Source organism: Saccostrea echinata, unplaced genomic scaffold (genome assembly GCF_033153115.1).
Source record: "Saccostrea echinata isolate AGI-Se365-2 ecotype Australia unplaced genomic scaffold, CSIRO_AGI_Sech_v1 ptg000086l, whole genome shotgun sequence".
NCBI classification, from domain to species: Eukaryota; Metazoa; Mollusca; class Bivalvia; order Ostreida; family Ostreidae; genus Saccostrea; species Saccostrea echinata.
In genome coordinates, this window is record NW_026889835.1 from 3,295,939 (window position 1) to 3,321,962 (window position 26,024).

A 26,024-nucleotide genomic window follows, 5' to 3' on the forward strand; every position below is an offset into this window, starting at 1 on the left:
TTGTTTAGATTGAAATTTTACTTACAATGTAATACAACATTTTCACAATTAGCATGATTAGATTGGCTTTACTATTGAGAAAGTAGATCCTCCAAATCTGACGGTTACCGTTGTTACCTTCACTAAAATGGTAAAGTTTAAGGGGACGACCATTTGAAGGGGGGGGGGGGGGCAAAAATTTACGAGTCAAATTATCTATTTTCTTGCCAGTCGAGGACAGATCATTCATTTTCTACATTTTCGAGGACGGATTATTTATTTCCAAAATCTGCCCCCCTCCCCCCTTTGAATCAAATGGTCTTCCCCAAACATGCTAAAGTAAAAATAATAATAATGCATTGAGTTGTGTTCTGTCCAATGTGTAGATGAAAATTAAATTGTAATAAATAAAAGGTTCTGTAAATACTTTTTTTTTTTTTAAAAAAATCACTATTGGGACATCTTGAAAAAAAAGTTTGGTTGCTCTCTCCCGACCAACTGGCTAAAAATGGCCCGACTCAATACCTTTTTAACCTCCAGGAAACAATTATTTTTTTATGCATTCCGTAAAAGAAGATTTTGAAAATTCAGCATTGATTTGAACATTTTCTGTGAAAAATTTTTTTCCCACCTACCTACCAAATTTTTCATCCTGAGTCGGGAGAGGGCAAACAAACATTATTTTAAAGTTAGCCTTGAATGATGTTTAATAAAACCTAGTGAACGATTACAACTTTGTATAATGAATTTTGGTAAAAAATTTTATGTACTTGTACATGTATGTCCAGTAGAAGCCCTGTCAAAGCAAGAAAAAATAACAGGTTCAGTCTAAAATTCTTGAAAATGCACCTTTTCGAGCCATTTTTTTTTTTTTACAAAATTTTCTAGGAACCCCCTAATGGAATGGAGAGCTCCCTCCCATACCCTCCCCCTTCGGCCCTTAACACCCCCCCCCCCCGACCTTCTGGATCCGCGACTGGTATATCAGTTAAGATGGGCTTTAAAATAAGTGGGTTAAAAGCGGAGGATTACCCCGGTAACCTTGGGTCTACAGCAATATAGACGGGCGAGAAAGACGATGGATAGACATGGTGATTCAAGTATTCTCCAAAAAGAATATACGTAGTTATATAGTAATGCTGTAATGGAGTATACATGTAATTGTGATGTAGCCTTGAAACCTTACATCACTCTTCTATAGATGCACCGTACCTGCAAGTTTTGATTTGGATACCTCTTAAGATAAGTCTGAAAGTGACCCAAACCTTGTGCCTGCAGACATACAGGCAAGCATAGTCCTTGTGCCCCCCGCAACTTGCGGGGAGGGGCTTAATCAATCATATTGTGTCGAGATCATTTTTAATGTTTGGTTATGCTGATAAGTAATTAATTGGTTAGTTCTGAAATTTATCTCGGGTAAAAAGCGTGGGCCGGGAAATAAAGAGAAAAATCGGAGGACTAATATCATCATCTTGAAATGTTTTCATTTCGACCTTTTGATATATCTTCTGCAGAGTTTATGAAATCGCTGTGCAAAGTATATTTAAATTGGGAATTTTTTTGTCAAAACCATGCATTGTGCTTTACTTATTTTTGGCACTTATGTCAACTACATCTTATTTTGAAAATCTCTCACCGACTACCTTTGGTTTTTTTGTCTTTTCAAAAATTAAATGTGTCTTTTTTTATGAAAAGTAAAAAATATAAAGAGTTCCTAGGAATTTCTTTTTCATTATCACCCTGTTCATCGTCGCAAAACCACGGCGAAAATTTACGATCTTCTCCCATTCTGGTTGGAGAGAGCTATATGCCGACTCCGGACCGTGGCTCGAGACGATGCACCCTGTTTAGCGCGTGTTAGATCAGTATCATACTTGCCACAAAGGCAGCGTGAACAACATCTAGGAACAGGGAATCTAACACGACTCAAAATTGTGTAATGGGGAATATTAGTAGTACATGAAAAAAAGATTGATTATGATTAGCAGTGTAATGACCCTGATCAAAAGTTATTTGAATAATGTTAACCGGAAGTACCTGATGTTATAATGTCTCCCCCAACGGGAGAATGAATGGTTTTGTGATGTTTGCCTGATTATTGGTCAAAAATCGTGTCCGGGTTATAATTCTTAACCATATTATCCCCTCGCAACGGAGTTGCGGAGGGAATATAGTTACGTACTATGTGTGTGTGAATGTGTGTTTGTGGGTGGCTAAGTTTGTCCTGTGTGCGAAACGGAAGTGACGTTATTTGCAACGGGATTGAATGTTGCCTTGATTTATTTTAATGTATTCATCTATTGTCTAATCTTCTCATATTCCAATCACATAAATAAAATTGAACGAAGGGATAGTAAAAATTTTGCTTTTCTAAGTGTAAATTATGATTGAGTTATGTGCAATCAGGTTCGTAATTTTTGTTAACATCATATTTAGCTACGTAGCTTGAATTACCTAAGTTCAGTGAAGTCACCAATTACAGGTTTACGTAGCACTTGCTCAATCACTATGTTTAGCTAAATACATGTAGCTTGAATTACCTACGTATAGTGAATTTAGTCGCCAATTACTGGTTTCTCAGTTCCGCTTCATTCGTATGTATATATTTTATGCCATATTGTTCAAATTGAAGCACAGAAAAAATAGTTAACACACTGATAAAGAATTGATTTTTTCTGTCTGTGACTAGTAACAGATTTTTTAAAATCAACATTAACGTTTTTGTTCACTACAGAGAGGTTGATATAACAAAATTTTGAAAATCAACATTAACATTTTTATTCGCTGCAGCAAGACAAAGTTGTTAAATAATAATAGCTGTAATGTATTTGCATTCAGTTATATCTCAGAAATCATTCAAAATGATCACTGCTGAAATAAATTTATACTGACTGTAGCAGCGGTCCACATACCTCATAACATGGAACATATCAAAACTCAACATGCTCAATATTCAAAACCTAGTGTCTGCTTTTTATTTACTTAGAATGATAAAAGTATTCTCCAAGGAAAATATGAAGAGTAAAATTGGATTTCTCTTGTAAAAAAAAATCATTTTATCCCTCGCAAGGAAGTTGGAGAGGATATAGTAACGCTCGTGTGTGTGGAAGGGGGGGGGGGGGGGTGGAGTGGAGAGAGGGGGTGAGTTAGTGGGTGCGTAACAGTAATTCATATCAGGATCGATATGCTCTTTTGCGAGGGGTTCCTTACACATGACTATGTTGTTGCCTGTGACCTAAAGGTGTATCTTGATCTAAACATTCATTGTAAAGAACTGAGAACATGTCAACAATATAAAGAAGTAATCTGGTTTATCTGGAAATTATAAGGAATTCACTGTGTTAAGAGATAAATTTTCATTCTTCTCTATATGCAGTATATGTAGTGCACTACATTTTTTGTCGGATTAAGATTTATGTTGTTTTCTGTTTTATTGCCCATTTTTTAAATATACCAATACACATTGCTCTTTTAGAAATGGATTATAGAACTTTGACATTACACAATAATGATTCGTTATCAATTTGGCCAAGTGATAATTAAAAACGCATGTACTTTGAGTATTTAAAACTTTGTTAGGATAGTGAAACTGTTGATGTTATTGTCCTGTCGGCCAATCTCTGTCGATTTAATTCATTTTCAAAACCTCTCACAACACTGGCTGTCTGTTCAGTACATGTATATCCACTGTATACAGTATAGCATAGTGTATATGATATAGATTTCAATTTATGGACGAAAGCCTCGATATTAAGATAAGGATTAAGGATGGCCATAGGAGGAACATCAGTATTGTTTGTCCATTTCATGCATGCATATCTCTCATTCTACCCTGTTATAGACCAATTATCGAAAGTTTCTCAGATATTTAAGTTTAGAAACCTTTTTGTTTGGAATTCTATTTGCTATCCTGACTTGCTTTTCACTTTCAAAAGAAATACATGTGAGGCAATCCCATAATCCTTGAATGCAAAATTAAAGGTTTATTTAAGAAATAAACAATGTTAAAAAGTTCACTGGAAAATGAACTTGGTTGGTCACGTGATCAAATCCTGTGGTCTTAGTAGATCTGATCACGTGCCAACCAAGTTCATTTCCCAGTGAACTTTTTACATTGTTGTTTATTACTTATATTTACATTTGGGACGAATATTCGAAAAGAAATAGTACACAAACGGCCTGCTGTATCACTAAGTTGTGACCTAGAATATTGAAAGTTATTTGGTCATGAAAGTTCGCCTAGCTCCAAAATTTGAATGTTTATATGTTTCGCTATCAAGTTCAGGAAGTCCCTGCCCATAATGATAGAACAATAATCGATAATGAAAATAATCTTACTGTTTTGCGAGTTCTTTAATATGTTGAGTCAAAATAGAGCAGTGGTACCGTCTGTTTCATACCTTAAAAGGAATTTTGGGTTAAAAAGGTAAGCGCGATTTTAATTAATATTCAAACCATTCTTCACACTGAAGGAAAATCCAACGGACATAGATCTGTTGATTGAAAAAAAAATATCCGTATGTTTTAATTACTTTATCTTTGTCATTGCTATCAAGCTGGAAGTTCCGAAACCAATTTCACTGTGACTGTATGTACATAGGCAAGATATCATCTCGCTGTGTGATTCGGTCACTCTCTGACCTCTGACCCCCTAATAAGTTCATTTTCTCTTCAATAAGTTCACCTAAGAAAAATATTTGCAAATGTAAAGATTTACTGTTTTATGTTTTTCTTGCCCCCCCTCTCCTATCTCAAATTTGTGTCTCTGTTTTAGAAAGTGGTTTACTTTTGGCAATTCTTTATGTAAGTGTGTGCATTTTTTATTGTGTTCAAATCTCTTTTGGCCTGTGAAAAACTATGTTTCTCTTTTTCCGTTTTGGAATTCCTGGAAAAGGAGAACTGCAAACGATTGTATTTTTTCCGCCGCCTACCTCCAAGTCAATTTTCAAAATTATCATATTTGATTTTTTTTTTCATATTTTGTATATAGATATTTATATGAATTTCAAATTAATTATTTGGGAAATCAAAGAGAGATAAGTCAATAATTTTTATCAAACTTGTGTGTGTTTCACTATAGAAATCAATGGAAAAATATCCCCTTGAAACAAAAAATCCTTTTTATAGGTATCATGAATTTGTTATTTAACATATACATACCAAAACTTGTTTTACGGGGGTGGGGTGGGGGATATGTTTACAGACAAATACACGGTTAAAATGTTCATTCGATTACCATTTTCCTAATGAGACTACTACATGTACACTGTACTACGAAAATGTACTTTATCAATCTTATATGTTTAATTTTACATATAAGTTAAACATAAATATATCCATATCCATGAGTATTTTAAATCCGGTGACTGTTTAAAGCCGCATTTCAATGGATAACATTTTCTAACCCCCCCCCCCTTTCTATTAAAAGAGTTTCAATTAAGAGCAATTAACTTTCTGATAATGATATTAGAATTATTAATCAATTACTTATGACCTCTACTTGCATTCAAAAAAGTTTTAATGGCCAAATCACCAATAATGTTGAATTATATATGCGTAAAATGTAAGCGGGAATCGAGAGAAAGCGTGCATAGCTTTTTGAGTGTCTGCTTTATGCAAAGAGAATTTATAGGCTTGCAGGGGCTGACAAATAGATTTTTCAAGTAGTTGCCCATGGACGAGTACATGGTCAAAATTCACTTGCCCTACCTGAATTTTTACTTGCCCCACCATAAACTATGAAAATAGGAAGACAAAAAAAACGATTATTACAATTGCCCATTTCCACTTAAAACTAAGACTTATTATTTTTTTCTTGAAAAAGTCACTTGCCCTCGGGCAAGTGGGTAATAAAAATTCACTTGCCGATCCCCAAAATGCACTAGTCCCGGGCGTCGGGCAGTGGGCTTTGTCAGCCCCTGGGCTTGTTTGTTGTTAAAGTTAATTTGTTTGTTAGGAAAAAACATATTGATTATGCGAAATAGAAATATATCTGTAATAAAGATGTAAAGAAATCAGAGTCTTGTTTTGCAAGAACAAAGACCCTTAATATGGTTTTAGTCAAAAGAGTGAAAACACACCCCCCCCCCCTCCCCCAGTTCTGATATAAAATTAGTGTACTTGAAAGTAAATGTTAACATAATTTGTCTTCAATAATAAACGTAAACTGTACTTCGCATCATTTTAAAAAAGATGAAGTTGGAAAAAAACAAAAATCAAAATAACTAGCTTTTATGTTCTTTTTTTTCTCTCTCATATTTGCGTCTTATTTAAAAAAAAATATATTAATTAGTTTCCATCGAAATATACGGAAAAAATAATTATAATGATAAATAATTTTTAATTTTATGAAAACACGTGGGTTTTTTTTTTAACCCAATACAGTTTGCTGAAATTAAAGGAAAAAAGAGTGAGAAGAAAACCAACAAAACTGCCTCATTTTAAAATCACAAATATACTTTTTGTATAAAAATGTCACATGGTATATTTACAAATAAGTCCCTTCCCTTTATTCACGCCAATTGAGTCACAATTAAATGGTGCTGAGAAGCAAATATGTTAAATGAAGTTAAGGGATAGTCTATTTGAATTTAATGTTAAAATATTGAGAAATAAAATTTTCCAAAATTTGGAAGATTTTGTCATCGTTGTTGGAAAAACCTTGACACTTCCAAGATCCCCTGAGTTATCAACTGAGCGACGTCATCGGAGTTGACAAAAGTTAATTCTCCAAATCCAGTGATCATGGTCTAATAACCATATAATCGATAGCTCCAGAGGTGCTGCAGGGCTCAGAGGGGTGCCAAACAGATGCTTGTGACCTGATCAATATCTGGTCTCCCAGCACAGAGAAGGATCCTTACTATGTTCTTTCCTGTTGTTTTTTCATGGTTTCGAGGTTGCTAATGGGGGGACGATTATCCTTCCTATCACGCAAACAGTATTAAGGAAGTTACAAAAACCTGCCTGTTGAATATTTGGAAAACTGCCGTTTGCCCACACGATTCTAGGCGATCGATATCATAGGGGAATTGTCTCAGACTTTTTTTCTCTCTCTTTCTGAATTTGGAACGGATTTGGGAACTACTTTTTATGGCTCTTGTCTCTAATGGATTCGGTGTAGAATCTTTGCTCTCAGTGTCTGTCTCTCCTACATCATTCGATTTTCACCTTGAAATGCCCCATAAAATTCGTATTGGTGCCAGGTGTATGGATCGATAGGAACACATCAGTCCTCTGTTTTAACTATCGGGTAATACCGTCGCCGCAGCTACCACGCGCTTTGTTGAGAGTGCCCCGTGTTTGACTCTTATTAGCAAGCCAGCACTGGGATCAGCCACATCGGAACAAATAGAGGAACAGACACAGGTACCAATATGTCAAAAAAGGGGAACAAGAGCGAAAAACCCAATGTCGAGGTAAATCTCACCTATGTCTTATTGGTAAAAAAGAAAAATGTGCATGTATCTTAAGTTTATATTTCGTTTTACCTTTTATTGATTTTTCCCTGTTTGTGTCACTGTATTTTACGGAGGCTATTGTTCACAAGGACCGCTAAAAATGGCTGACAGGCACAAGGCGCGAGCCAGCGCGTGCCAAAATTAGAAGCTATTGACAAATCTCAGGAAACGGTGTAAAAAAAATCAGATGGTTTTTCTTGGATAGTACTAATACTCTTATACTGGTGACAATTTTTGTCTCTCTCTCTCTCTCTCTCTACAAATTGTCAATGGGAATGACAACCTTTCTTCAATTAATTAAACGCACGATACAGGTAAGACACTGGGGAACAGTCGATAGGTTGCTTTAAAGCTGAGGCTTTCATGGGTGCAGGTAAGAAAAGCCGATAATTGATACATGTGATTTATCCGCTGATGTTCAAGACACTCTTTTTCACGGGTGACAAATAGTTACCGTCTTTTAATAATTGATGAAGCAAAATACGTTCGGATTAACAGGAGAATAAGCAGTTCGTATTTCTCGGTCCCAAATTTTATCGGAAAACAGACGACTGAATAAGGGGAACTTTTTTCACGAGCAGAGCATAGAGGCACTGGAGCTTGTCTCTGTATTGATTTTTAGAGGATTTGGTCTATGTACAAATTGACAGTGGAGGGCCTCTCTGTGCCGCGTTTTGCAGCTGTTACCCTCATCTCGACACAGAAACGAGGTGCGCTTCGGGGCACAGTATGAAATTTTGACTAATTTTTACGTCGGATCACTGTTTTGTTGTTTTCATATTGTCTTTCTGTTCTCAAACACATAAAGAAGGGAGTCATGTAAGAAATACGGTTTTATTTGTGCTGAGGATTTGGATTCAGAACCGTATTTGGAACCGTCTAATACACACCTGATTTTATCCATTATCTGCTGTCAAAGCTTAAACAAAGATGATTTAGATAGGAGTTGGTGTCGCAGAAGTATTGATTCTTTGAAGTACATACTGGCTTAACCGATGCCAGTATCACAACTTTTGATCAAAATCACGACGTAGTCTTTTTTGAAAATGATTAAAATGTTGATTCGTCGATTTAAATTGAGAGGCGGATCTCAATGGTAGATTGACTTTTTTGTTGATAATTAAAGAAATATAAATCTAAAAGTTTAAAAAAGATTTTTTTATTACGATTAGAGAAAAAAAAATATGAAATTTCTTCGCCTTTGGTTACAGTTCATTTTTAAAATGACGTAAAACTGGAGATCGCTTATTTCACCTCACGTATGATTTTAGATTTTTCCATTTTATATTACCCGGTATCAGATAGGATAAACAACAAAGCGAAAAGTATAACAGAGGTTTAATTGGGATTTTATGTATAAATAATCAATTAAGCAACTAAAAAATTAAACATGTAGGTGGATATTTTAGCTGAATTATCGATGTACATATACTAGTATGTGCTTATGAATTATCATCAGAAGGCATGACATTGAGATCATGAAATTAAAACTTACTTGTAGGAGAGCATGTCCAGTGTGGATAGCACCGGAGGAAGTAGGGAAGGTAGTCCAGCCTTATCTGATGATACGACCACCAACCACAGATCCACCCCTAAAGAAGGTAATTCTTTTTACTCTTAATAGAGGTCCTGGAGTATAGTTTAAACAATGGCTGAAAAGAAGAAAGTGGTTTTGTTGAAACAGTTACGTATGGAAGGAGGGGTTATTTCAATAAAAATACAAATAATCTGGGAATAGGATAAATCTTTTATAATTTGAAGTTGAGGCGCTTTTTTCATTAACTGCATTTTTGAATATATGGGTATTGTGGATAAACGCCATAGTTTGTTCATTTCTATCGCTTAAAATTTTGCTCGTCGTATTTATTAAATTAATTCATGAAGTTTAAAACAAAATTTTTAAAAAATAAGATACAGCTGTATATTGAAAGTGATAAACACAGACTAACACTGGGACTACATGTAGATCATCCTGTGACTCGTCATTTTTTATACTATCATCGAGGCTTAATCCCCAATTTACACCCCAAAAATGGAATAATGGTAATTTTTTCCTACCCTAGATGTTGGATACCAGAAAAGCCTATCCCTGTTGTCCATCTTCTTGTAAACTTTTTTTGTAACAAAATGTTAGATTTTCAGAGAGAAATAAAGCCCGTATAGGTATCTCATAATTTGAAGTTTTACTTAGCAAATATCAGTGATTTTGAAATGATTGCTTGAATGCCTTTTTGTGTATTGAAGTGTCTTCTCATTAAATTCTTTCCTTTTAATTTTATGGGGGATTCATCCTTTTATTAATAAAAGCTGAAATATTTAAAACAAGAACTCATTCTTGTCGCCAGTCCATTTATATGTTTACTTTCAGTTATTTTTTGAAAATTTAATGAGCACACTCTAGACCTTGTCACGCGCAAGAATACACAATAGAAACTAAATACACTTTATATGGAAAAGTGTTCCTCAATGTCACTGAAAAAATTACCGTATTAAGGAAGAAGCTCTCCATACTGCACATTGAAGAGTTTAATTTATGTAGTTAGAGTGATCTGCCCTTAGATGTAAGATGGAATAAAAAGGAATGATAGAATTTTATATAATTTGAAGTATTCCATTATACTGGACCAAGATAAAGTAATTGAATACATTATTTGCATTTATATCTCCAATATTAATAAACAACAGTTTGATTTCTGTTCAGTAATACTTCGTTGTCTTTGAACACCTTCCTGTGGAAATAACTATAGCAAATACCCCAGGTGAGATCTGAAATTAACTAATATTTACAGCTTTATATGATATAATGTTCTCAAATTTAAAAAGAAATCGCGTTTAGAACCTCCTTGAATTGTAAAATTCTATCAGCCATACCATTTCTAGAGACAATTTATAATAAAGACAAATGTATAAAAAATAAATCCAATTTTTGAACTAATTACATGTATTTAGAACAAAGTTTTAATTAAAGGAAGGTATGATATTATGTATGATTAAAAAAAAAAAGAAATGTGGAAAAATTCGGTAAAAATTATTCTATGGTAAAAAAAAAAAAGAGTAAAGGATTTTTTTTTATCCAAGCAATAAAATATCGTGAGTATCAGTTTTCTTTCTTTACTGACACATTAACCACTATACCACATAGCTCAGAACAGGAACGGTATTAAAATGAACGTTTTAACTTGACTTAAGTATTTCTCTGCCGGAAAGATACGAATTTCAATTTTGCGTCATAAAAGTATTTTTAATGTAGAGTGGGTTCTTGCTCCATGTTTTTTTAAAGCAAAAAAAAAAATGTATGTTTTTAAACATACTTTGAAGATATTCTTTGCAAAAAATAAAGCGAAATCCCACTTATACAGAAAAGTTGCTTTTTGGTATGAAGAAATGACTATTTTTTCCCCTTTTTGGTTTGTGCATGCTCTTTCTTAAACGAATTATTTTAACACTTGTGACATTGTTGTAAATTTGAAGATTTTACGTAAAGTATACGTATTATCAATTAACAATAGTTAGTTCCATTCATATGTTGACTCGATATTTCTCAGTGAACTTGAAATAAAAGATACCACGGAGTCTGACACATCTGTTTCATATTTGGATATTTTATCAGAAAAGGACGTTATATTAATGGTAACCTTTAAAAAAAACTTCATGATAAACGTGATGTCTTAAACTTTTCTATCGTCAACTTTCCTCATTTATATAGCAATATACCCTAATCACCCGCATATAGAATTTATGTCTCCCAGTTGATTCGGTGCGCAAGAGCATGCTCTACGTACACGTACGAACAATTTCTAGAAAGAGAAAAGCTATTGACAATCAAGTTGATGAAATAAGGACATCGACAGTCTCGTTTGACCTTGTCCGCAAATGCAATTTATCATTGAGTTGAATGCTGACTGACGTTTTCATACTAACTGTTAGGCCATTATTTACACATTGAATCGTCTACGGATTTTTCCGTTTGCCCGATCATGACAAAGAACACATGGCGGATGTGACCGGTCGACAGGGGATATTCACTCCTCCATGGCACCTGATCCCTTAGAAGTCTGTGTTTGCTCTGATCCCGATTTGTATTGTTTCAGTGGACTTTTGAGCTTGATTACTTTTTGTTATCTTGTACTTTAATTTTATCTGAAATACCAAAAAATTGTGTTATAATCGAGATTAATTTTTCACTTTTTTACTTGTCGAACCATTTGAATTTTTCTCGGCTTATTCGTCCATCTTCTTTACTTGATGGTTTTAAACTGAAGAGGTTGGGGGGAAAAAGATGCAACTGTTTTTGAGGATTTAGTAGAACCGATGAGATTTTGGGACACAACAATGTTCAAATGTCATAACAGCGATGATTAATGTAATAGCGGCAATAAATTCCTCAGATACATAACTGAGGACAAAATATGTTTAACTCCACTTGGATATCAAATGAAAATACAAAAATAGCAAATCTTCACCACAAAGTGTCACCATCATTGAGTAAAGGGGTTTATATAAAGTTTTTCCAGCATAAGGTCTGACGACACGTTGATCGAATATCTGTTTTGTATCTCTTCGTAATATACAAGAAAGAACGAGGGCGCTTTTGATTGGCTTTCGGCAGGAATCTGGGCGCACTTGAAAAGTGAAAATTTCATTGATCTGTCACATGAAATTTTAGCATTCTTTTGATGTATCGGGTTCCTGTGAAATAGGAAAGGGAAATATTTCCCTGATATTGTATTTTGAGTTGCTAAAAAAGAACTTGAAAATTGGCTAGATGAGGCATTGTACAAAACATTACATTTTCAAACATGTTTTTCTAAAAATTTGCTACCTCTGGGTATCTCTCCATGATTTTGAAACGTTATTTTTGTGCATTTTTATTCAAAGAAACTAACAAACATTTGTATAAAATGGAGAGAAGACAAAAAACGATCAAAAATGATTTTTTTTCCCCAAAAAAATTCCAGTGTGTAAATGCGGTGCTTGAATGTCGCTTTAAAAACCAAAAAGTATGTGTAGCGGTGATAGCTCAGTAGTATTCGATACTCGTCCAGTGCATTGAATGAGAAATATTTTTGGTTCGATCCTCGCATGGAGCGTTAATATTTTTTTTTATTACAAACAATCAATTCTTTTGTCAGTAATTTTATGTACCAATTTATTTTCAAAAAGATAAATTTTGGTTCTGTTGCAGCGAAAAGCAATTTTTCCAACTTTCTGATACTTTAATATACAGATGTATTTGTAATTGCATTTAACTATACCCTATATGTATTTATTATTTATGTGAAGCGGTATTACGTTTTACAGTAATTATTAAGATAAGCGTAGTGATATATCCCGGTATTAAATTTGACAAAGTATTTCAAATTAAATGTAACATTTTCCCATGTGCGTAACTTTGTAAAGTATATCCAGCTGTGGCAGCCGACCAACTCGTAGATATTTAAACTATAAATGTTTCGTACGCCTTATTCCTGCAGATCACACGCCAAACACGCCCATCTTCTTAATCATGATTATCATTTTTTGTGATTTTTAAACTGTTTTCAAATTGTGTAAGTAGATAAAGACACCAAAAAAAACTGTGATATTCAAAAATCAAAAGATTTCCAGTAGGATAATATAGTAAATACCATTCTCTGTTATCTTGCACAAATGCTCGGTAAGATACCTTATTTTTTGTGAGGAAACTTGTTTAAATAGCAAAACTTCAATGACAAATTCTTGGAAAAAATCCTATATTACTGAGGAACGTGTCGTCTGACCTTAACTATTCCTACATTCTTCAACCATTCCTTCCCCCTTTCCCCTTTTCTTTGCACTTTTTTCCGTGCCATTCTATTTACCTGCACTTTAAATTTGTTTGTTTCATTGTACATCATTTATTTTCTTGGTGTTGGAGAGGAAAATTGGAATAACTTGCGTCCCGCCCCATTGATTATGCTTTAATGTTGTATGTTTATAAAACTGTAAATTACTATGTTGAATTTTCAACTAACTATATTATATTGTGCATGTAAATCTTAATTTTCAGAATGTTGTGGAATATACGATGCACACTTTTAGTATGTAACCTACAAATTGGCGATAATTCTGTTTGTATCTTTGGAAAGACAAAAATTGCATACAGAATTTTACTTTTATAATGAAACGACAATTTGAATACTGAAGCAACTTCCATGAATAAATACACCTGCATTGCTCGTTTTACTTTCCTGTATTTGATTTGCCGTTATGTGGTTGTTAACTAACCACCTTAATTGTTATCTCCCTCGTCATTCTTTTATATTGCTCGACAGTAATTTCTACGGTAAAACCAGTGAAACCATTAAAAAGTGTTACATATAATTACAGGGCTCTACATTAACATTTTCCCTACTTGTCCATTCGGACAAGTGACCAAGACATTTACTTGGCCGAACTTCAACTTCACTTTTCCAATTTCACTTGTCCGAAAATTTTACAATTAAGATCTAATGTTGAAAACTACAGTACTGTATTAATTAAAAATAAAGTCCATTATATACTTGCTTGATTGATTTGTGATCTTATTGATAAATACAACAAGCACATATAACAATATTGGTGTCCACAAAATTTTAACTTTTTAATTTTTTTTAAAAATTCACCAGTCGTTCTTTTTATTATTTAGAGACTTCTTTACGTAATAAAATTAAAGCACCTGTCCAATCGGACAAGTGCCCAGCAAAATTAACTTGTCCGTAACGGTATTTGTTTTCCTGGTACCGGACAAGCGTTAATGTCGAGCCATTAAAAAAACTTTACTGTCAACTTCTTAAGAAAACACATATATTTAAAAGACCAAAAAACATTTTGTGATGCTTTTATTTGCATAAAAATTGCAAGTGTTCGCTTATACAAAATTATTTTAGAACTGGTTCATCAGAGTTAACTGGTTCATCAAATGGTTTGTGTGTGTGTGTGGGTGGGTGGGTGGAGAATTTGAGTATTATACTAATTCAGGTGTATCAATGTATAAAATCTGAAAAGACCATGCATAAACTAGATTAAGTTTTGGAGGACTGGGCTCGTTGAGTCGACAATGTGCATACAATTATATGCATATTTTCAGACTCAACTTTTCTTAAAAGCGGCTATACTGTTTCGTTTCTTCAATTTGGTCGATCAAATAATTTTGAAAGTCTTTATGTTCATGAAGTGTACATTCATACTTATTCGTTTCAGATTTCGGTAGGAAATCCTGTTACTGATATCCTGACCCCTGTTACTTTTATGGAAGAATCTTTGATTTTAGTTTTCTCAGTATTGTTATTACCAGAAATTACAGTCCGTGTTTCGGCAGAGAAAAATACTTAGCATACTGATGTCTTATTTCTTCTAAGCAAAAGTCATGAAAATTCTAATAATTGCAAAATTAAATTAAAGTACCAGATCTCACGGGGAAAATGTATATAAAGCAAATTTAAAATATTTTTGCCGATCTCAATAATTATTAATAGTTAGAAAAGAGGACATGAACAGAATTCATGCGACACTTCAGCAAGTTTCATGGATTTGTTGCCGGAAGTCAAGTGTGGTCCGTCAAGATCTTTCGATAATGAATATTCATGAAATCTACCAACATGCTCTTGTAATGCATGATTATGATATCTTAACGTTCTTGTCAAATTTGGGGGAAATGTTCTAAGGAAAGTAATATTTTAACATACATTAATTATATTTTAACTTCAAATTTGAAAATTTACTGACTATATGGATATCATACGAAACAAAACGTTTTGAATCGATTCGCATATTTTGTTTCCGCTTTATTTAAAAAATATTAATATTTATTTGAAAGAAAAAAACATAAACCTATAATCCAGGATATTTTTTTTTAATCCATAATTCAGTAATAATGATAAAACACATCAAAGGCATTTGTTTGACGTTTTACTATTTAATTTTTAACTCGAAATGACAAACATGACAAACTCAACCCTGCCTTTGTTTAGAATTTGATTTGGTCACATATATTATTTAGTTGGTATAAGCCCTGGTAAACGATCAGGTATCAAATCCACAGCTCGTCAGCGTAGAGGCTGAAAAGTGTCGTAAAATCGATAGCTTTGTGACCATAGAATTGGGAATGAGCTCACAGTTCCAAAGGGAGTGTTCCGCTTTAGTCTCCAAGTCTGTCACGTGACTTGACGACACCCTTTATCTGAGATCAAACAGGCAGTTTCCTGGAAAAACCAATATATTACAGAAACAGACATTTTTGGTGCAGTCTTTTCGTCAAGAAGGTCGTGCTTTTAGTCTTTTCTACTAAATCTTGCATTACCATTACGGCAGGAAGACTACAACACAAGGCTCCAGTATTTGAATATCGGTCTCTTATCCAATTAATGTCAATAGGTGTGGACTTTATGTCAATTATAAAGTATGAATTCCTTTTACATTTTTCTTGATTTGAAAAAGCTACTTTTTAGGGATGGAGTGACATACCTCTCTTCGTAGAAATTGGAATTTCTTAAGAATCAATGTTACCTATTCCTTCATATATAATTTTCTTTTTTCATTTGTAAGTAGATGCCACTGTTCTACGAGGTAACTTTCTTTTGCAAAGAAATGAAAAGAAAATTATTATTTAAATGCAATAAACATTGACGTGATGTTGTTATTTTGGACATCTAAACATTCTCTTTATGAGAGGGAATTAATTGCGAATATCGAGATATCCAACCTCTTGCATTCTTTTATCCTACTTGGTTTCAACTTTTAAACTTAAAGCTAGTTAAATGACCATCAAATATTAAAGCGCCTGTTTTCCCTCTTGGAATTCTTACAACCGTATTAGAAACTTATTGTAAATTCAATTAGGAAATCCTCCTTGAAATTGTGCTAGTTTCAGGCATGTGATAGTTTAAAGCAATGTGACAATTAATTTGTAACATTTTCAACTAACGAATGATATAATATTATAAATAAATTAAAAAAAAAAAAAAACAAAGATTGTGTACATTTTAATTTCACCACAAAGTTTTACTAAAAAAAAATGTATATAATTCAATTATCTTTCGGGGAAAAAACATGATATAAATAAAATGTATATGTCGGATTGCCATTTTTCATTTTAAAAAATTTTAGATATATATAAGTAGTAATTTCAAGAATTATCCAATTTTGGCATGTTTTTAGTTCAAATAAAATGAATGTCATAATCTACGAAGTTGTAGCCATGAGACGAAAAGTGAGAAAGTGCTAATCAAGAAATTAAACATGCTACATGTTGTCTATTTTAAAGGTTATACCAACAGCTATTAGCTTTATTTGTACAAAAATAATTAACACCAGTGTACCTTTTCTGACACTGAAAAAAGATATATGGATAATTGGTAATGGTGAAGGATTGTTTCTTTTTTAATGTTAATATATGTTTACATGTACATATGAGTAAATACCCTTACGATAGGCAGAGCTGTTTTCGTTCTGATGGTCCATACCTTTTCAAGAACGTTGATGAAAACAAAAGCAAACATTACACAATCTATTGATATTCGTTAAAAAATATTTGCAGTGATTACGCTTTTCTGTTAATAAAGCCAGTACTGTTGCAGGGGTAGTAGACAGCTTTGAAATCCTACCCATCTGTTTCAATACGAAAGATAGCAATCATTGAAAAAGTATCATCAACCTGTAACATCTATTTCCCTTTATCAGTAATAACAAATGTAGTTTTTTGGGGAGGAAATGGACGACATCACATTACCATAGAGACTATGATAGAGTGACTTTACAAAGTCCTTTCGGCAACCTTGCTGATGCATCAGGTTTAAAACCCAGGTAACTCAGGTGAAAGATTTGGTATTTGCGTTAATGGCTCCCGTTGGTAATTACAAAGAGAAACAGGCACTTGGAACAAATCACACTCCATTGCAGCAGCTCCCGTCTTCTCATTGATCGAAAACCTGGTACCTTTCAATTTGTTTTGTCTCCGGGAAGGCCAGGGTTTTTACTTTTAGATGGAACGGTCGGCAAGAGGCGCGGTAGAGCTTCTGACAGCGCTGAAAATCTCTCTCAGATAATCTTTGGGATTACTTTATAGACCCGGGACAAATCAATACCGTAATACCAGTGGCAATAAAAATTAATATCCTGCCTTAAAGAAACTCATTTTTGAAATTCTATACATATATATATTTTTAAAAATGTTCTGTTACATGTACTTCGTCCATTAATAATATGTACTAAGACTAAAGGAATAATTTCTACTTGGCACACCACTTTGTACACGTATTTTTAAATAAAATTAAAATAATTTAAAAAAAAAAAAAAGAAGCAATATTAGAAATAATTTAAAATGTACTTTTTAATTTTACATTTATTCTAAGTAATACAATTTACAAACTTTTCATAAAAAATTAAATGGAGTAATGAACACATGAGTTCTCGATTTCTCAAGTGCTCAAGTACAACCTGTAAACGCATTCCAAATCTGCATTTATGATAATTTGTAATATTCGAGAAGACGGATTTCGTCCTTTTGGAGCCTGGAGTCGTCTGCTGAAATATTGGATCGATTGACGGGAGTGTAAACACTACCTTTCACAAAGGACGAGAATCCGTTACCGTCACGAACCGGGCGCGCTGTGTGCATTATACCTTAGACCTCACATCAAAAGTTTTAACCAATTACCATCAATACTCTCTGTTTTACCCTTGAGAGTTGAAAAGGTTCGATTTTGAGGTTTCTTTTGTGTGACAGACATTACCTAAGTCTTTTCCTCTCTGATAGTGTTAGATGATGGGGAAAGTAGAACGCCATAGTGGGAAGGGATTCATCTTGTCTTGATGCAAATCGATAAAAAATTTGATAGGTGAGACTTCAGGTGTATCTTGCGCACGAATTGTGAGTAACAACTGAATCGTTGTCATGGCTACCAAAGTCTCTTTCCTAATCGCTGTAATGTTATGGTAATTAATTTGACATTTACTTAACTTACTGGTCCTTTCTTAAGGAAATCTTTAAAAAAAGTGCAATCCAAAAATTGCTTATTGTAGAGTTACACATTTACTTGCATTGTTTTTTAATAGATAGCCCTATGGCGGATGAAGAAGCCAGCCTTTCATTTGCTATATCTAAATCTCCGTCATCAAGGTCAGATGACCGCGGACATCCCGAAAGAAAAAGAAGAGCTAGCGAAGACAGTTGTGAGGTGCGTACCATCTTATTCCAATAAGTTCAGTCTGAACTAAAGAAGTCGGGTTTTTTTGTCAATGCAAGGCAAGGCTTATTTTTGTTCTCGAAGTGGCTGTTTTTTGTGAACTTTTCCAATTTGTTTGTAGAACAGTGTATTAGCAAAGAATACTTTGTGGGAACAATATTCAGATGCCTAAAGTGTCTGTGTCCGATTTGTTCTTTCATAAATCTTTACCGTAGCCGTCTTGGATCCTAAAGTCTAAAGAAATGTGTATTACATGTTCATTTAGCTTCTTTGCGAAGGAAATAAAATGGAAAAGACTTTTCAAAAGCCGAGATTTAGGCAAAGTAAACAATTTAGGTACAGGATTTCCCATTTAATTATGCCCCCGCCATAAAATGACCGTTACCCTGTTCCGTCATTCTGTAATCATTGACTTTCCGTTCATTATCTCGGTGACAGTTGCACACATTCAATTTAAATTTGACATATGGATACGTCATAGACTACGCAGGACAAGTTCGAATTTGGTCATGGTCCGATGATTTTTGACAGAATTATCCCTCTTGAACTCAGAAAAAAATTGAAAAAAAATAAGTTTCCGCTCTCTAACTTTTGTAGAGATGTATGCATAAGGTTGAAATTGCATATGCAGGTATTTCACCAGAAAATACAGGTCAAGTTCGAATTTGGTCGTGGTCCGATGATTTTTGACAGAGTTATCCCTCTTGAACTCAGAAAAAATAAGAAATTTTCAGTTTCCGCTCTCTAACTTTTGTAGAGATGTATGCATAAGGTTAAAATTGCATATGCAGGTATTTTACCACAGAATACAGGTCAAGTTCGAATTTGGTCGTGGTCCGATGATATGACATATCTCTGTGAAAGTAGGTCAAAATATGTCAAAGCAGGGCTTTTGGATTAGTTGGATGGCATAATTAGGTGATTTATCTGCATATTCATTTATCGGAAGGAGAAATATTCGGTTGAGGAAGTTCGTGTAAATTGATAAATACCAAATTTCTTAGTTGGGATCAAGAGTTGTTTCTTAATTGCAGCTTTTTTTTAAAGTTGTATGATGAAATTATATTAAACAGAAAAAAATTGGGGAAAAAACTGCAATTTACTTTGAATATTTCGTATGTGTATTTCACACAATGCAACTGTCATTATTAAAAGGGGTGGCTTGTTGAACACTGTTCAACCATAATGTGTTCACATATTTTTTTTGTATTAGAAATATACATAGTGTTGATTCACGGATGATGATAAAAATAAATCCTGTTGGAATCAAACTTTAGAATTTATTAATCGAACACAAATTAATTCATTAAGAAGTAGTGCTTACTTTTACAGAGTTCAACAAAATTAAGCGAGAGCGGAAATAACGACGAATCTGTTGGTAAAGATGAAGACGATGACGACGATAATGATGATGATGATAAAATGCCAACTGGACAAGACTTTGATCCTGAGAGACTCAAGGCCTTTAATGTAAGGCATACACATTGGTTTTTAAAAAAAAATCTGTTCATTAATCATTATCATTTAAACTGCGTATACTCTATTGATTTTATTTTTTATTACATTTTTCTTATATGAGAAAATTTGTTCTTGAGATATCATCACGATTAAAGATTTGATGCCTCTTTGTAAAAAGTATTGCAAGGATTATGTTCCAAAAGGAGAGGGTCTCAAAGTATCATTTGAACAAAATGGAAAAGAGATCATGTATATTTTTTTTTTCTTCAGATGTTTGTTCGCCTGTTTGTTGATGAAAATCTGGACAGAATGGTTCCAATTTCAAAACAGCCTAAGGATAAAATCCAGGCTATTTTAGAGGCTTGCGATCGACAATTTCCGGAATTCCACGTCAGATCTCGTAAAAGAATCCGTACTTACCTCAAATCTTGCCGTCGAATGCGCAGATCTAAAGAACAGAACGGATGGGAACCCGTAAGTATGGAATAAAATGTATACTTTTCATTAAAAAAGGAAATATTTGTCCTTGTTGATCTTTATTGTGTCTGAATAAAATAGTTAAATGTTATTGTGTTTCCAAAGCAACAGATGCGACCCACTCCTCCACATCTTACCTCGGCTGCAGCAGAAAGTCTTCTTGCACAAGCCTGCGAAAATGAAAGCCAAAATGCCAAGCGCATGCGTCTTGGACTAGAGCCACTTCCGGTAAGTATCCATGATGCAAATTGACCATAGTCGAATAATCGAAGGCTTCAGTCATTTTAACTCTGTCCTTTTTTTTAGACTGCCTGTACACCTCAAGAATACTTGTACTACATGTATATGAATTCAAATTATTTTTACCGCATATTATATCTATTACATTTCCTCAATCACTTTCTTCTCCAGACGCTAATACATGTAATATTGACTATCACTTGATGCTATATGGACGTGTTTGATTGACCAATGACTGCTTAACAGTGAAAGTGTACTTATTATTAATAAAAATTACCATTTCATGGTTGAATTCGACTTTTCCACTCGACGAGCAGAGTTTTGACGCTGTTTACGGAGACTAAAGAAAATAAAGACAAGCATGCCATATATGGTTGTGTAGATAAATTATCGTAGATAACATAGGTATAAACAGTTTGTCGGTGTATTTCCTCTGAAAGTGTAAATTAGTTCGATTCTGGGGGAGGGGGCTACTCCGTGTAATTCGGAGTTAGATATCTTGTGTTATTATTATACTATGGGTTAAAAATTTATTACCGAAACAAGTGCCTGTGGGAAAATGTGATAATTTGGCGCTTTCCAACAAATTCCCATAGGGTCAAATAGTAAAATTTGACAACTTTTAAGATGGTCCTCTTAGAAATCGGGATGGTACACATTTGATACATTTATCTTAAAATAATTAATATAATAGTAAAAATTCATTCAAGAAAATTTATCAATATATCTAGGGTAGAAATAATTAGACTCGGCCTCGTTAAATTCGGTATATTAAGAAAAGCATGTTAATATGGGACTATCCTTTACACGTCCCACTCAGTTGAGAAATAATGTGAAATTAAAAATATATGTATATCCATGCATATACTAATAGAAAAAAAATTAAGTTAATTAAAATGAAAAAGTCAACCGACTTATTTTCAAGACATGTCATAATGCTGACTTTATGATCCCATGCCGATCATTCTTTTAAAAGGAATACTTGTTTAGCTTAATACTTATTTTAGTTTTATTTTGATTTTAATTCTGTTTTTTTTTTTAAATTTCATGTTAATATTTAATTCTCAATTCTTCTTTTAACTCTAACGTCTTGTTTTTCCAATTTATTTTATCATTTCTTTTTTTTTTATTTCAATTCTATCTTCTTGTTTGAATTTTCCTATTTTGTTTTAATTTCTTAATTTCTTTTATTTTGATATTTTTACAAACTTTCTTATTTTGATTCCACGCGTAATTTTCAAAATTCTGCTTCAATATGCCCACTTTCATTTTAATTTTATTGATAAAATTCTAAGTAAAATACGAAAGTTTGAATTAGAAAGTAAGAATGCAACTTTCTATAGAGAACAGATGATGCAAACATTTTTTTTCTAAAAAAAATCATGAAAATAACAATGAAAGTATATGTTTGAATAAGTGAAATAAAAAATTTTAGCCTCATAGATTTTAATTTTCTATTCAAATTTTCACAATAAAGTTCTAAAAAGTGATGAAATTTTGCATAGATTTATAAGGGTGATGGCAAAAAAGGTATAATTTTTTTTTAACATGCTAGAAAGTTTACATTTTTTAAATATTTCAAAAAATTCAAAATTTCAAAAATTTAATATTTGGATCATTTACAGCCCAAATATACCAGAATATATCGATCCAGGCATCGGTAACATTATTTACATTGAGGTACATGGTTATGTGTGTGTGAGGGGGGTGTGTGTGTGCATATTGTCGTCTTTTCTAGACGAAATAAATTATATTTGACCCCAAACAATTATAATTAGGTCTTCTTAGCAGGCGTATTGCGTATTTTTAAATGACGCAATATCGGATATTGGAATGCGAAATTTTGAAACTGGCATTCCAAGTCACATTGGGCTCTTGAGACCTGTTGGGAAGTAAAGAAAGTAACAAGATTAGGAGTAAAATGTGTTGTTTATTAAAGGATATCATGATTTAGGTACGGAAATGCATATAATGCAAGAAATGCTTGCAGCATGCGACAAAAAAGCGGCGCCGTAAAATTTACAGTGCTTGGATCTGTAGCTCTCTCAGTCTCTGGTTTTCAGTACTGTCCCGCGAACTTTTTCAATCAGAGAGCTGCAGTTCTACAGCTATGATATCCCTCCATAGAAATTATTACTGTTTTATTGTGTAAGTAATATACACAATACTTAGACAAACGTAATGTACAGTGTATATTTTGTTGTCATAAATTTTAATACAAAGTGGGGAACATGTAAATGATTATGATACTGGTACTTGGAAAGAGTCTTAAATTCATTTCTGCACTGTGAAATTAATTAGTGAAGGTTTAATTAAGATTTCCGTGAATTAAGATTTGTGCTTACTTGTAGGCCGTGTCAATGCAACACAACAGTTCAACAACAAATAGTCAATCTCAGACAACTGCTCAGCCGCAACAACAGTCAACGCCTGCTCCATCACCACATTCCCAATCATCCTCCAATCAAACGTCACCTCAGTCTCAACAATCTGCATCACAAGTAGATAGACATGCACACACTAATAACGACTTCTTGCGTCATCAACCACCACCTCCTGCCTTCAGGCCCGCTCCAGAATTCCATCCACCATTTTTCACGAATGGAAATGGACTATTTCGACCCGGATTTCCGGGATATCAGCATCCGGCACATCACCACCCACCTGTCTTGTCGCACAGCTCACTGAACCCGACCTCGGTTCAAAACGGTAAGTTAAGTATGTATCGTTGCAATATTTCTTTTTCTACTCATCAGATAATACATGTAATAAAAGAAAAATATTTATTGTCATCAACTTCATTTGTTTATATTTGGAAGTTTTTTTTGTGACGAGCATGATATATATATATATATATATATATATATATATATATATATATATATATATATATATATATATATACCGGGATATATCCTGAAATTCGCCAGTGCTCAACCTTACAGCAACAAAAAGGAGGGAGGCAACCAGTATCTATTTAAAGGAACATTTACTATAGCAAAAAACTATATTCAGAAAAAAGGGGGACTGCCCTCCTCCTCCCCTCGCATTCTACGAACCTGTATATATGTATATATTGCATGAATTACAATTGGAATCGTGAGAATGAGAGACCAGATTATTTGTCATTCGATATTGTTCTGTAATCGTGTTGTTTATGTGGCTGTTTTTTTTAAATTTGTTTATTTTCTGTACCTTATGATATCTTTTTAATTTATTATATATATATTTTTTTGCAGGTCCCACAGATCTTAGCATAAAGAAACAGTCCTCTAAGAGTCAATTAAGTGCTGGAGAAATTGCCACTATAAAACAGCTAATTGGTGGCTACCGCGAGTCAGCTGCCTTTCTCTACCGTTCAGCAGACGAACTTGAACAGTTGCTTCTTCAGCAAAACTAGTTTGGAATTAATTTAGTGCAAATTCGTCTAGTCGACTATACCTCATAATCTGCCTGGTGCTTTCTGCATACAAGAAGCATCTTCAAATAAATCGCCTCCCAGGTTTAGGCTACGTAAGGTATATACATATGTATGTGAACAACAACATGCAATTGCCCATTTATAGGTTTTAAGACAAAAGTATATTGGATATTGCTTTTTATGAAAAAGAAAATGTTATAATTCACATAATTTTTCTGAGCACTTAAAACGGTTTCAACCAAAGGGGTGTAGATCGAGTCCGATAATATGGGCCGATATGCTACTGTACAATTAATATTCACTGGGTTTGACTCCATGCTATGATCTCAATTTTAAAGAGTTGCGTTGTTTTTACTAGGACTTTAATGAACATATGTATAAATATAAAGACAAACATATCTTCATATGCATAGCGAAATATAATATTGCAAACAGTTTCATTTCAATACTTTATTGTGTCCTTTTTTGACAGGAATTTCTTGTTGTTATCTGTCCGTTGTGACGTATGTGATGAATTTGTAAAAGGAATTTACTTTCGTGTCGCCCTACTACAATATAACCCCTGTAAATTTTTCCATCTGTATTATGTAAACTGGTGCTTAATTTCCCAAATCCACTGTGATTACCTTTAGGGTAAATTTTTCCCTTAAGTGTCATAGCTTCGTTTAGGAAATCGTAAATAAAAGAATTATTACTTATATTTGCGCAGTTTTACTAGTCATACTATTTGTTTTCTTATTTAATTTTTTCCTCACATTTTTTTGGTATTATTTAACAGTATTTTATTTATTTCATGTAAATACTTTTTTCTTTATGTGTGTATTATAAATATGGAGTAGACTATTCCCTGTTATAACGTATTTGATTTGAGTACAATTCTCATTATTATTCATTCCAAAGTCAGTCAAGTACAGGTATGTGTATTATGAATATGTATAACTTAAACCTAGTTTTACTTGTTGTAAAATCAGCCTTTTATGATAAATAAAATTCCATTAATGAAATGGATCTGGATGATATAGGTTTTGTAATTTATTGTGTACTCTTATATCTTAAATGTGTGTACAAGTCTAAATGATATATTGTTAGTTTGTTGCTAAAGATATTGCATGAGTTCCTTTTTTTTAATTAAAATAAGTGGTATGTTAGTGTGATTTTAATTTCTGAATGATATTGAATATCTTATTTTTGTTTTCAACATTTCTTGAAAAATTAAATAAAACTTATTAAATATTCATTTTTTTAATGTTCAATTTATTACACAAAAGTGTCAATACAGTCATATAATACGAATACTTTAAATTTTTTGAGATTTTTGCAGAGAACATGAACATTTTGATTTTGTTATTTTATTATTTATTTTTCACATTGCATGATATTTATTGTTATATTTATATTATGTTATTTGCGTTTTTGTCAGTTTTACTGAATTTTTTGCAAGTGCAATATCTATTTATTTTAAAGACAGTATGACTCTGTGTTTTCTTTAATATTTTTTGTGAAATTAAACTTTGTTTGTCAAATAAATTTAAATTAAAAAAATCTTTTTTTTTTCTTAATGTACAACCAATGTGTTTATTCCATGATACTCCTAAATATGTAAGAAATACTGTAATCGATAGGATTGTATCCTTAGCAATATAACTGTTTGAAGGTATAGTCTAAAACTGTGAGAAACAATGCTTTATTTGAGTAAGCGAAGAGCATCACAAGTCTGGATGAAGTCAACTGAACATAAGCCAGTGTTTTTCAAAACTAGTGGGATCTATTAATATATAAATATTGCATGTAGTTGAGTGTAACATT

At 33.1% G+C, this 26,024-nt stretch overlaps 1 protein-coding gene across 3 annotated transcripts in view; it reads left to right on the forward strand.

Moving 5' to 3' along the window:
• Positions 1 to 25,054, forward strand: part of LOC133176981 (nucleolar protein 4-like) — a 47,058-nt gene extending 22,004 nt beyond the window's left edge. Inside the window, exons 4-10 of one of the 3 annotated variants that reach the window (XM_061312054.1) lie at positions 8,941 to 9,040; positions 18,492 to 18,613; positions 19,955 to 20,092; positions 20,351 to 20,554; positions 20,663 to 20,785; positions 23,149 to 23,506; positions 24,037 to 25,054. In XM_061312054.1, the coding sequence (XP_061168038.1) occupies positions 8,941 to 9,040; positions 18,492 to 18,613; positions 19,955 to 20,092; positions 20,351 to 20,554; positions 20,663 to 20,785; positions 23,149 to 23,506; positions 24,037 to 24,197 (1,206 nt within the window). In that variant the 3' untranslated portion in view covers positions 24,198 to 25,054. Of the gene's footprint in view, positions 1 to 8,940; positions 9,041 to 18,491; positions 18,614 to 19,954; positions 20,093 to 20,350; positions 20,555 to 20,662; positions 20,786 to 23,148; positions 23,516 to 24,036 lie in introns of all 3 variants that reach the window. The other 2 variants (XM_061312052.1, XM_061312053.1) reach the window with 2 other exon arrangements.
• The last annotated feature ends 970 nt before the right edge of the window (positions 25,055 to 26,024 follow it).